Source organism: Lithobates pipiens, unplaced genomic scaffold (assembly GCF_037356315.1).
Source record: "Lithobates pipiens isolate NorthernLeopardFrog02 unplaced genomic scaffold, aLitPip1_a1.2 Scaffold_1, whole genome shotgun sequence".
NCBI classification, from domain to species: Eukaryota; Metazoa; Chordata; class Amphibia; order Anura; family Ranidae; genus Lithobates; species Lithobates pipiens.
In genome coordinates, this window is record NW_027507685.1 from 186,084,103 (window position 1) to 186,096,274 (window position 12,172).

The 12,172-nt window shown below is 44.4% G+C and overlaps 1 protein-coding gene across 6 annotated transcripts in view; it reads right to left on the reverse strand.

The window, feature by feature from the left end:
* The window catches only part of GAPVD1 (GTPase activating protein and VPS9 domains 1), a 143,618-nt gene that overhangs the window by 48,829 nt on the left and 82,617 nt on the right, over positions 1-12,172 (reverse strand). For all 6 annotated transcript variants that reach the window (XM_077479007.1, XM_077479004.1, XM_077479006.1 and 3 more), the window contains exon 8: positions 4,794-4,923. In XM_077479007.1, coding sequence (XP_077335133.1) covers positions 4,794-4,923 — 130 coding nt within the window. The remainder of the gene's footprint in view (positions 1-4,793; positions 4,924-12,172) is intronic.

Sequence of the window (12,172 nt, forward strand, 5' to 3'; positions counted from 1 at the left end):
CCCGAATCAACCTCCCAGGGAATGCCCAGCTGCTCAGCCCGGCCGGGGGAGCAGGGAGAGCTGTACTTACCTGTCCTTAATAGCTGGGAGACATTCCATTGTAGATCTCCTGATCAGTACAGGGTAGGCTACTGGCCTCGGCATACTGTGACGCAGACATCAGTAGCCCCGTCATATGTACGCCCCAGAGCATAAAAGCTCACCGACCACCTCTGGAGCTGAGGTATGTCCTGGCCTGCCGAGCCATAGCTGCGACCTGCACACGCTCGATGGCCGCACTCGGGAGACTAAAAGGATAAGGGTATCCAGCCTGTCACCCAGCCGGATGTTGATAGTAGATCACAGAATCATTCATCTCCTTCACTAGGCAAAATAAAACTGATGCTGCTTTGCAGGGTGGGGGTTTGTAGCCTGAGGTCCCTGCCCCCTGGGCAGAACTAAGAGTTCTGAGTGTTGTATTACAACTATGCCTAGTATTCTCCTAGTGATAGGGCCAACAACCATTCGTTACAGAGAGGAGCTGTGTTGGTCGGTGAATATAAGAAAATAGAATTGACAGGCTACTGGCAGCAGGGCTGGATGATGCACCTGTATCCTTCATCTGCACCTAAATGTGGAGCATCATGCAATGTGGCTAAACTTCATGTGCATGAGGCCTTACACCTGTGTTCTTTCTCGTCAGAACCGCAATACATCCATTTCCTCATCAAATTCTCCTCGCACATTTGTAGCCCCTTCACTGCTCTACATTTGTATCTACATCAGGACCACCCCCTTCCCCCTCACACAAGTGTATCCCTATAAGTTCCAGGGCATCAACGTACTTTACCACTGTATAGTGTGCCTTGCTGATTAGACAATGATTACAGTGATTAGACAGGCTGTGCAGACCTGCTACAGCTCTCAGCTCCTGCCCCGCTGTTACACAAGCACACTTACAATGATGTTAACAGTGGGATGGGAGCTAGGTGCAGCAGGTCTGCACAGAAGTACTTCATTGGTTGCTAGGATGCTGGTGGACTAAGCAACCAAAAGTATGGCACCGGGATGGATTGAGGACCTGTACGGCATACTGCTGGGGCACCAGATATGCAGCTCAGGTTCCGTAAACATGAGAAAGCTTAAGCAGAGACTGTCCCTGCAGTGAATGAGGACTCCAGCTGCAGGCAAGAAAAATGTCCCCATGGGCCGGATGTGGCCCTCAGACTGTACTTACCTCTGTTCTAGAACAAACAAAATACTTGTTTATCCCAACAGAAACCCAGTTTTCTTGTAACCTCCTGTGTACCGCACTGAATAGCTCTCCAAGCTATATTTTGTAAACTAAACTATGTATATAGAGGAGGTGGTGTTTGTAGGTAAAATCAAAACAGCCTAGGGTGAAAAAGTATCTCCTCCATAGATGCAGCATAGTGAGTGCGCTGTCACCCCATATCAGAGCAGAATCATAAGATGAAAATGGAGGGGGGAAAAAAGCTTTAAAGAAATAAACCAATGCATTACAAAATACTGGTAATCTGCAACATATTAGTTTTGTTTTTGAGTATAGATACATTTTAGATCTGGACTTAGGAAATAAAATTAGCTGCAACATAAAATACTGGAACACACAGCCAAACAATGAAAATTGCAATGTTTGTACAGTATAGGGCTATAGTAGTTTCAGTATAACCATGCAGGGCAAGTGTGCACTATGTTATGCACCAATCAGCCATATATTTTACTTTATGACCACTGACCCTTTACCAGAGCTCTAGTAGAATATATTCCAAGAAAAAAAAAAATACATCTAAAAGAACAGAATAAGAAGTCCTTGGTAAAATGGACATTAAGTACATAAAAATCAAGTTGGATTTTCCTCCTTTATTTCTGCTATTTTAACAAAAGGATAACTGTGCCAAGCTGAAAAGCTTGCCAAACCTATACAAGAATACCTGATTAAATATCTCATATTTAAAAAATTTTTTTTTATAAGGAAACCTCTATAAGTTACCATTGTTAGCCATAAAAATAAAAATGGATGGTAGTGTCATGCAGCATAAGTAATTACCGTATTTATCGACGTATAACATGCACCTTTATTTTAAGAGGGAAGTTTCAGGTAATAAACTTATTTTTTTAAATAAACATCTCTGAAGAAAAATAAAGGTCAGTGCCCATCAATGAAGCCTGATTAGTGCCCATCTGTAGCCGCAATGAAGCCAGATCAATGCCCATCTCCCATCAATGCAGCCTGACTAATGTTCATTTTTACAATATATATTGGGGGATTGCGCCTCCCCCAATATATATTGTACATTCACTTGTAACCCATAAGGTGGGGGAATTCGATTGGGATTGCAGCGCACCTATAAAATTAAAGGACAAAAAGGGGGTAGGCTTGATCGCTGGTACAATTTGAATTATTTCTAATGTCCATTTTTAGCCTTAATGCAGCCTGATTAATTTTCAGCCTCAATACCCATATGCAGCCTCGCCATCTTTCATAAATGCAGCCCCAACAGTACAGGAAATCACCAAGCCATCTCCCGTTTACTCGGCTCTCATTCGGCAGTCACATATAGTCCCACCTCCGCCATCGGCATTGGACCAGCTCCTGTGATCAATAGAACACCGGTCCAATGCCGGAGGTGGGACTGTGTCTGTGTGTCTCTGTGTGAGTGTGATTGGGATATACGCCAATAAATACGGTATTTGAGACATAATTCCTATAAATGGCTGTGGAGGGGGTTGCCAATTGCCAAGCTTGTTATACTCACTGTGGAACCCAAGGGGTTAATCCTGTGCATTATGTAAAAAGGCAGTTTAATCCGGTATGCACAGATCCTCCTCTTCTTCCGACACCAAAATATGTCCGGATAGTACAAAGTCACTCTGCACATGCTCAGTTTGGAGTATATTGCTAGCATTTTTTTTTTCTTGGGAGAGTGCATGTGATCAGCACAGGTCAATCAGCAATGTCCAGAGGGTCAGGGGTCCTGCATCCTCAGAGGACAGTCAGTGTAGTATGAAAACGCCTCCTAGAAGCTTTAACCAGTTCTCAGTCAGACACTAATAGAAGTCACAAGACTGCTATATACTGCTGATGAGAAAAGGTATTTAGCAATTTATACTTACTAAAACTATTGCATTTCATGTTCTGTGTACTGTGGGAGACCAGATATAATGAATGCAGGGTTCTGGGTTTAGTAACACTAGGCATTTTTTAAGCTTTTTTTTTCCAAGTGTTAAAGGATAAGTTGACGTAAAAAAAAAAAAAAATTATATATTTTTATATTAAAATCTACATTTTTTTTTCCAGGTTAGAAAAAATAATTTTTTTTTTTTTACTTTGAGCCTGTAAAGCACCATGCAGGACTCCTGTAGACTTGACTTGTCTGTATCTGTCTGCTCGTACCGCATATGGGCAGGCAGATACACACCGACAGGAAGAGACAATGAACTACCAGAGCGCTCTCAGCTTATGGTAGTTTACTGAGAACTACAAGTTGAAAACCCCAAAGGCTGTTGGTCCTTTTAGTTTCCCATTTATAGAACTATGATGTGGCCAGGCAGGTGGAGAAGATGCCTGCTTGCTGTGACTATAAGGGAGAGTGGTAAGGGGGGAGAGGCTGCAGCTGCTGAAACAGGTTACATGATCCACCCTAAATACGGGTGGACGTCTGGATACATTTGTTCAGTTGCAATTTGTATTGCAAACCTGTATTGCCTGCAAATACTCAAAAAGCTTAAACATAAATATGAGTGGAACATGTAATATGTTCCAAAAAGGTGAACTTATCCTTTAAAAGATCTTGCACATGGAGGCATGCTCCGCCCATCTATCTGCATCTCTGACAGTCCACAACGAATCCACCTTTATATTCTACATCAAACATACCTGATTCCGGTCAGATTCCACCGTATACCTACCTCTGCCACCACTAGGTGCACATGTCCGTGCGCGGATTTCACGCATGTTATGTGGCTCTGTCCAGTTATAGTGAGATACTGGCAACAGGTGACGGAGATATTGTCTGCGGTCTTATCAATTCCTGCTCCATGTACCCCACTGGTGTGTTTGATGGGGGTCCTTAACGAGGATCAATGGACATATTACGACTATGCTACTGTAGACATTTATGGCTCGTAAAGCTGTAACACTCAAGTGGATCCAGCTCGCACCTCCATCCCTACATGGCTTTGGTTAGTGAATCAGGAATTAACCTATGAAAAACTCGTATTTGAACACAGGGGTTGCCCAACTAAGTATAATAAAGTGTGGGATGCTTAGTGTTCTTCTGCCCTTCTTACTGTAACCAACGCGCAACTATATCACAAAAAACAATGTACTTTTGTGTTTCTATGGTGTTTTCTACATGTGTATTGGGATCAATATGCTGAGAAATGCAGCGTACTTGTAAGACAGAAATTTTTTTCACTGTAAGAAGTACTGTACTTTTTTGTTCGCTCATATTGAGTGCATTTGTTTACTGTCATTGCCTTTATTTTTTTATTTTATTTTTTTATTAACCCTTTTTTGAAAAGGAAAAATCTTGCTTATGAAGAGGAATGCCCTACGCAGCCGAGGATTTGGACATAATTTTGTTATGCATTACATTACAATCAAAGCAACGGCAGCTTAATATTGATCTAGTTGTCCTTAAGTAATTCTACGGTTATACTGAAGAGACCCATAAACATGTCTCTCCTTGACCTCAAACAAGTTAGGTTTCAAACAAGTGCTGAATGTATACAGACATTGAATGTTGATCTGTACCAAACCTTAAGACAGAATTAGTTTAGTCATTCACCTTCTGAAATGCCTTCAAGGTTGTCACTGCAGAGAGAGAAGCGTAGGGTCTTATCTGGCTTCCCATGAAGTTTATTGTCATCCACAGGAACATCTGCTTGGCCACCATCCACAAGCTGCATGGTTAGAACCTGCATATGAACATACAATTGTACTCAGCACAGAATCAACAAAAGATCAAAAATTTATGAATGCGGTAAGCTGGAATGATTATAAAGCTAAAAACTTCTAACAAAACCAGCTGACCTTCAAAGATGCTGCAAAACTCGTTTCAGCTGAAAGTCTCTAAGGCAGGGGTCTCAAACTGGCGGCCCTCCAGCTGTTGCAAAACTACCAATCCTATCATGCCTCTGCCTCTTGCTTGTAACTGTCACCCTTGCAATGCCTTATGGGACTTGTAGTTTCGCAACAGCTGGAGGGCTGCCAGTTTGAGACCCCTGCCCTAAGGTCTCAGTACCATCACAAACTTTCTACACTGATGGCAAAAGTAAGAAAAAAAACAAAAAAAAAAAAAAAAAATCGAAGGCCTCATTCACACCATGATGCAGAGACGTCAGTTTTTCTTCAGGGACACAAAAAAATTCAATTGTTCTCTATGTGACAACACTGGTATCAGGCGCAGATTTCTTCTGCGCAGAAAAAGAACTGACATGCCACCAACATTGGTGTGAATAGGGCACATAATGGGCGTACAAGAAAATGGATGCCAGTGTGCATGAAAACCTATGTCTCTGCAAGTGAAATCTGCTTGGTTTTACCATCAGTATTCATGCATGTATGGTGTGAGCAAGCCCTAAATGTCAAATAACACAAGTCAAATATATCTTTTACAATACCATTTAATATACATACCCCGGTTTATTATGGCCATAAATTATCAACAATCCTATCAGATACAACTGCCAAATTTTTGTTGCTTTAAACTGAAATTGCGCAGGGGGTTATTTAGGGCCTTTTCAGACAGGCAGACTACAGCAGCAGATCTGATTGTCTGTTTACATCCGATTGTCGTCAGATGCGATCTGCCAGGTGGATGGTGAACAGAGAAACCATCCATTTTTAATGGCGAGGATCGGATGTAGGTGGGTGTCAATGGACACATGTCCACTGACACCTGCCACTCCATAGGAGGGCAACAGATGAGCCGATCTGCCCATGTGAAAGGAGCCTTACAGTTCATCTTAATTTCCTCCAACCTCAAGCTGTACCCATTCCCCTGTAAGGGACCTCAAATGAAATGGTTTGCTACCGTCACTACAGTGATGATGGATTTGTCAATCATGCACCCTCTTAAAATGTGTCTGAACATGTTTGATAAGAGGCTGGAGGACCTCTTCATGAAGTAAATTAAAGTCATTCAACTTTGCTGAACCTCATTCCAAGTCTAAGACAACCTTCTAGTTGAATACTGACCAGAACTGTACTGCATATTCAAGCATTCAATATGCCATTCATTTGAATGACACCTCAAATCAGGAGCTACTTTGGGGTGACATGCATGCTGCAATTGCAGCAAGTTTTATAGTGCAAAAATGGCGGCAGACCGGCACCGTGATTTGAGGAGTCATACAAATGAATGACATCTCGAATGCGAGTCCTGTGTTTTGTCATCCACACTTCAGCGCTGTCAAATCTGCCCGTGATTCAAAAACACTGTAGTGTGAATGCAGCCTTAATCACAGATCCCTCCCGTTCCTATAACTCCTAATGAGCCTTTTGCATACAAGTTTTTAGCACTCAAATACATGGCATTTCAATATTGAACCTCATCTGCCAAGTAGCCCCCCATCCCTCTATTTTATCAGGGTCTTCCAGTAGTGTTGCTATTCTGCGATATTTTCTTAGATGAAAGTTAGCAAAACATTGAAATTGAACTCCCGATTCCAACCTCTTCTCAAGTAATTTACAAACAGGTTAAACTGCATTGGCCTCAAGACTGAACACTGGGCCACGCCACCTCTGTACTCCTTCCCAAAGCCACCTTTCTGTCTATGTACATAGAATTGTCTCCACACCTATAGTCCTCAGTTTGTAAATTAAGCATTTGTGGGGCACAGTGTCAAATGCTTTTTCAAAATACAGATAAATTACATATACTGCCTTAGCTCTGCCCAACGCTTCGTTCACTTTTGCCAAAAGCTTAGCCTGACAGGACTTGGCCCTTCAAAACTCCATGTTGGTTCTTACCAATACCATTTTCTCAGACATTCTACAGAGTCCCTTAGCATATCCTCAAACACCTTGCAAACCACTTATCTGTAGTTTCCGAGTATAAATTTAGACCATTTAAATACAGGCAAACCCATTTGCTCTACACCAATCATTTGGTGTCGTTCTACTAAATAAAGTGTCTTTAAAAACCAGGACCAGAACCAGGAAACCTTGCTTTCTTGATCATACATCACGGGACACAGGAGCTCATTACATAGTGGGTTATATAGGCACCTCTGGTGATTGGACACTGGTTAACCCCAATTAAGGAGAATTCCTCCCCTATATAACCTCAGTTTTTTCGCCAGTGTCTATGGTGGTTGGTCATGTAAAACATGTGCTATGAAGAAAGCTCTGTGCAGGTCCCTGCGGGGGCCTACAACAAACCGGATCAATATCTTGGGCCGATATTTTGACTCCCAAGATGGTATGGTACCCGGGCCTAGTCATCCGAAGAAACTAGGTTTTGCCTGCAAGTCCTCTCCTATTGGAAGACTGGGCTCTGGGAAAACCAGACTTGGTGTACTATTTACATAGTGGCACGAAAGTTTCTGGCAGAGTCTTTTACAAGGTCCAGGTAGGAGGTTCTTCTGAGAAAAGAACCCCAAAAAAACTGAAGGTTGGCACAACTCTGCCCGCCGTGATGGGTGAAGGCTGGAATCTGTCTGTTTTCAGCAATTCCTGTGGCGAGGACAGGTAAGGGAAGTTAATCCTATATAAAATTATATTATGGATTTCTTAATTTGAGTAGTAGTTTGTCTTACCTGGTTTCCACCACTAGAGGGAGTAAGAGCAACCTGATTCATACTTGCATGCCTTTCAGTACACACGCTCAGTGAAGCCTGGTTCTCCAGAGGTCTCATGTCTCCACTGCAATCCCTGCCACAATAAAGGTAATACAGGGGTCCCACGCAGCTCTGATGGAGAGTCAGGAAAGTCCCACAGACTGCTTTTTCCTTTCCAAATTCATCCCTTAATGGATAAATTGTTGTATGAGGATTGGGGACATCCCGATAAACGGTTTGCTCCTCCTAAAAGGTTTTCTATGCATTATCCTCTGGAGGAAAGTTTCACCAAGAAATGGGGGGTCCCATCTGTCGATGCGGCAGTTTGTGTGAATAAATACCTGACCTGTCCGTTGGATAATGCTCAGTTATTTAAAGATACAACTGATAAGTTGGAAACATTATTAAAAGCCTCCTTTTCTATGACTGGCGCTGTAGTGCAACCTACAGTCATAGCCGTGGGGTTGTGTCAGTTCCTCAAGGAACAGGTTAAGCAGATGCTTGGCATCCTTCCCAGTGAGGAAGTGGAGAATTATGCAGAAATACCTCAAATTCTGTGTTTCATGATTGATGCGATTTTGGATTCTGTCCAACAAGCATCTCGTTTGTCTCTCCTGTTGGTACACATGCGAAGGGCCCTATGGCTAAAGAATTGGGCAGCTGAGCTATCATGCAAGAAGCATTTGATTGGGTTCCCGTTTAAAGGGGAACGTCTGTTTGGAGAAGAATTAGACAAATTCGTCCAAATAAATTCAGGGGGTAAATCTACTCTCCTTCCAGTCAAAAGGAGCAAACGTCCATCATTTAGGCGTTCTCTCTCCAGGAGCATCAAGCTCTAAGCAGTGGCGACGGCCTTCTCAACCCTCCTCTACAGGAAAGGCTCAGGGCCGGGCCCAGGGGCAGAAAAAGACTTTGGGGCGAAAGCCTGCCAAGCAGAGCCCAAAAGCTTCCTTGTGAAGGGGCGCCCCCGCTCGGCCGAGTGGGGGGAAGGCTCCTGCAGTTTGCGGAAGCCTGGCGGGAAGAGATCCGGGACAAGTGGGTGATCTCTTCGGTATCTCTGGGCTACAAACTAGAGTTTTAGGAGATTCCACCTTCTCGCTTTCCAAGGTCAAGGATGCCCAGGGACCCAGTAAAGCAAAAACCGCTATTTCTGGCCTTAGATCACTTACTATCCCAAGGGGCGATAGTAGAAGTGGACCCAAAAGAACAGGGTTCAGGGTTTTACTCTAATCTCTTCACTGTTCCGAAGCCAAATGGAAGTGTCAGACCTATCCTGGATCTGAACCGGTTTTTATGCATCCGGTCCTTCCGAATGCAGTCAATTTGCACTGTGGTCTCCTCCCTGCAAGGGGGAGAGTTTATGGCATCAATAGACATCAAGGATGCATATCTCCATGTGCCAATTTTTCCCGCACACCAAAAGTATCTAAGGTTCGCGGTAGAGCGGCGCCATTTTCAATTTGTGGCCTTGACGTTCGGGCTCGCTACGGCCCCTCGAGTCTTCAAAAAGATTCTGGACCCTCTCTTGGCAAACCTAAGTACTCAGGGTATAGCCTCACGACTTATCTAGACGACTTGCTTCTCATGGAGAAAACAGTAGCGTCCCTGAACCACAGTGTTTCCAAAACACTAGAACACCTGGAACGCCTAGGTTGGATTATAAACCTAGAAAAGTTGTCCCTACAGCCTGCTACCAGGTTGGAATACCTGGGTATGTTTATCGACACTGCTCAGGGCAAGGTGTTTCTTCCAAGGCGAAAAGCCTTGGCCAATGGGGATCTGGTGCGTCTAATTCTGGGCAGGAGATCTTCCCCCATTCGGTTGTGCATGAGACTGTTAGGGAAAATGGTTGCCTCCTTCGAGGCTGTTCCATTCGCCCAGTTCCAATCAAGGCCTCTGCAAAGATGCATCCTTGCGGCTTGGAACAGGAAGCCCCAAACCTTGGATCTTCCTATGCGTCTATCCCCAGGGACATGCAAGAGTCGTCTGGTGGTTACAAACCGAGAATTTGCTGAAAGGCAAAACTTTTCTTCCTCTTCCATGGAAGGTTATTACGACAGATGCCAGCCTGACAGGCTGGGGAGCAGTGTTGGGGGAGACGTGCTTGCAGGGGAAATGGTCTGCGATCGAGAAGCTATTGCCCATAAATGTCTTGGAGATCCGGGCAGTTTATATGGCTCTCATAAACTGGTCTTCCAGACTACGGGGTCACCCTGTTCGGGTTCATTCCGACAATGCCACAGCAGTGGCCTATATCAATCACCAGGGTGGTACCAGGAGTCTGGTTGCGCAAAAAGAGGTGAATCGCATACTTGTCTGGGCAGAAAAGCATGTTCCATGCCTTTCGGCAGTCTTCATTCCAGGAGTGGAAAATTGGCAGGCGGATTTTCTGAGCCGCCAGCAGTTGTGCCCAGGAGAATGGACTCTGCATCCCGACGTGTTTTGGGACATATGTCGCAGGTGGGGTACTCCAGACGTAGATCTGTTTGCGTCCAGGTTCAACAGAAGACTGGACAAATTTGTGTCAAGAACACGAGATACACTTGCTCAGGGGTCAGATGCTCTGACAGTTCCCTGGGATCAGTACAATCTGATTTATGCCTTCCCTCCATGCCCGCTTCTGTCGTGGTTCCTGGGAAGAGTCAAGAGGGAGACAAAAATCGGTTCTTTTGGTAGACCCGGCTTGGCCCAGGTGACCGTGGTACGCAGAGATCATGAAGTTGGCAGTAGGCAGGCCGTGGATCCTCCCTCTCCGGCCAGATCTGCTCTCACAGGGTCCAATTTACCATTTTGTTTTACACAGTCTGAATTTGACGGTTTGGCTGCTGAGACCCACATTGTGAGAGACCGTGGGCTTTCGGGGCCAGTCCTTTCTACTCTGGTTAATGCCAGAAAGCTGGCCTCCAGGCTTATTTACTACAAAATCTGGAGGGCATATGTTGGTGTGAACTCAGGGAATGGCATCCTAGAAAGTATGTCATTAGCAGGATCTTGGCCTTTCTCCAGTCAGGCCTAGAAATGAATTTGGCCGTAAGCACTATCAAGGTGCAGATTTCGGCCTTGTCAGTGTTTTTTTCAGAAGCCACTTGCATCGCATTCCCTGGTGCGGGCTTTCATCCAGGGGGCTATGCGGATAAGGCCGCCAGTCAAACCTCCGGTATGCCCATGGGATCTGAATTTGGTTCTCTCGGCTTTGCAGGGGCAACCTTTAGAACCTTTGCATCTGGCTTCATTAGTTCTTTTGACCAAAAAATTGGTTTTCTTGGTAGCCATATCCACGGCTAGAAGAGTGTCAGAACTAGCAGCTCTCTCCAGCAAAGAGCCGTATCTAATTGTTCATAAGGACCAGGTGGTCATGCGTCCCAACAGGTCCTTTCTACCTAAGGTGGTTTCGGGATTGAATCAAGATGTATTCCTACCATCCTTTTTTCCGGACCCACAGTCCGCAGAAGAAGAATCTTTGCACACTTTGGATGTGGTAAGGGCAATACAGCTCAGATAAGGAAAACTGATTGCTTATTTATTTTGCCGGAAGGCCCTAGGAAGGGCCAGGCAGCATCAAAATCCACTCACTCAAGGTGGATTAGACAGATTATTTCTCAGGCCTACAGTGTTAAAGGGAAAATACCTCCTTTTCAAGTGAAAGCGCACTCTACTAGGGCTGCAAGTGCTTCTTGGGCAGTGTATCACCAGGCCTCCCTGGTTCAGATCTGTAAGGCTGCAACTTGGTCATCAGTCCACACATTCACCAGATTCTATCAGGTGGATGTCAGGGGGCAAGAGGATATCGCCTTTGGGCGCAGTGTACTGCAGGCTGCAGTTTAGGTCCTCCGGTCCATGGCGGTCTATAATTATGATCTGTGTCTCCCTCCCCTCAATCTGAGCATTGCTTTGGGACATCCCACTATGCAATGAGCTCCTGTGTCCTGTGATGTATGATCAAGAAAATAGGATTTTTATATACAGCTTACCTGTAAAAGCCTTTTCTTGAGATTACATCACAGGACACAGGGTTTTACGTGGTTTCCTATTTCTTTGCTACAAAACTGAGGTGCCTCCCATATGGGATGGGTTATATAGGGGAGGAATTCTCCTTAAATTGGGGTTAACCAGTGTCAGATCACCAGAGGTGCCTATATAACTCACTATGTAATGAGCTCCTGTGTCCCGTGATGTGCTCTCAAGAAAAGGATTTTACAGGTAAGCTGTATATAAAAATCCTATTTTCACTGAGCCAAGCTCCCTGAGGACTCGAGGGTGAAAGCCATCAGGTCCTGGCTATTTATTCACATTTAGCTTTTCTCGTCTGTTTTAAACCCATATTTCTGACCAAAATAAGATTATTTCCTTTGTATCAGTATTAACAATAACAATTTTTTTTTTA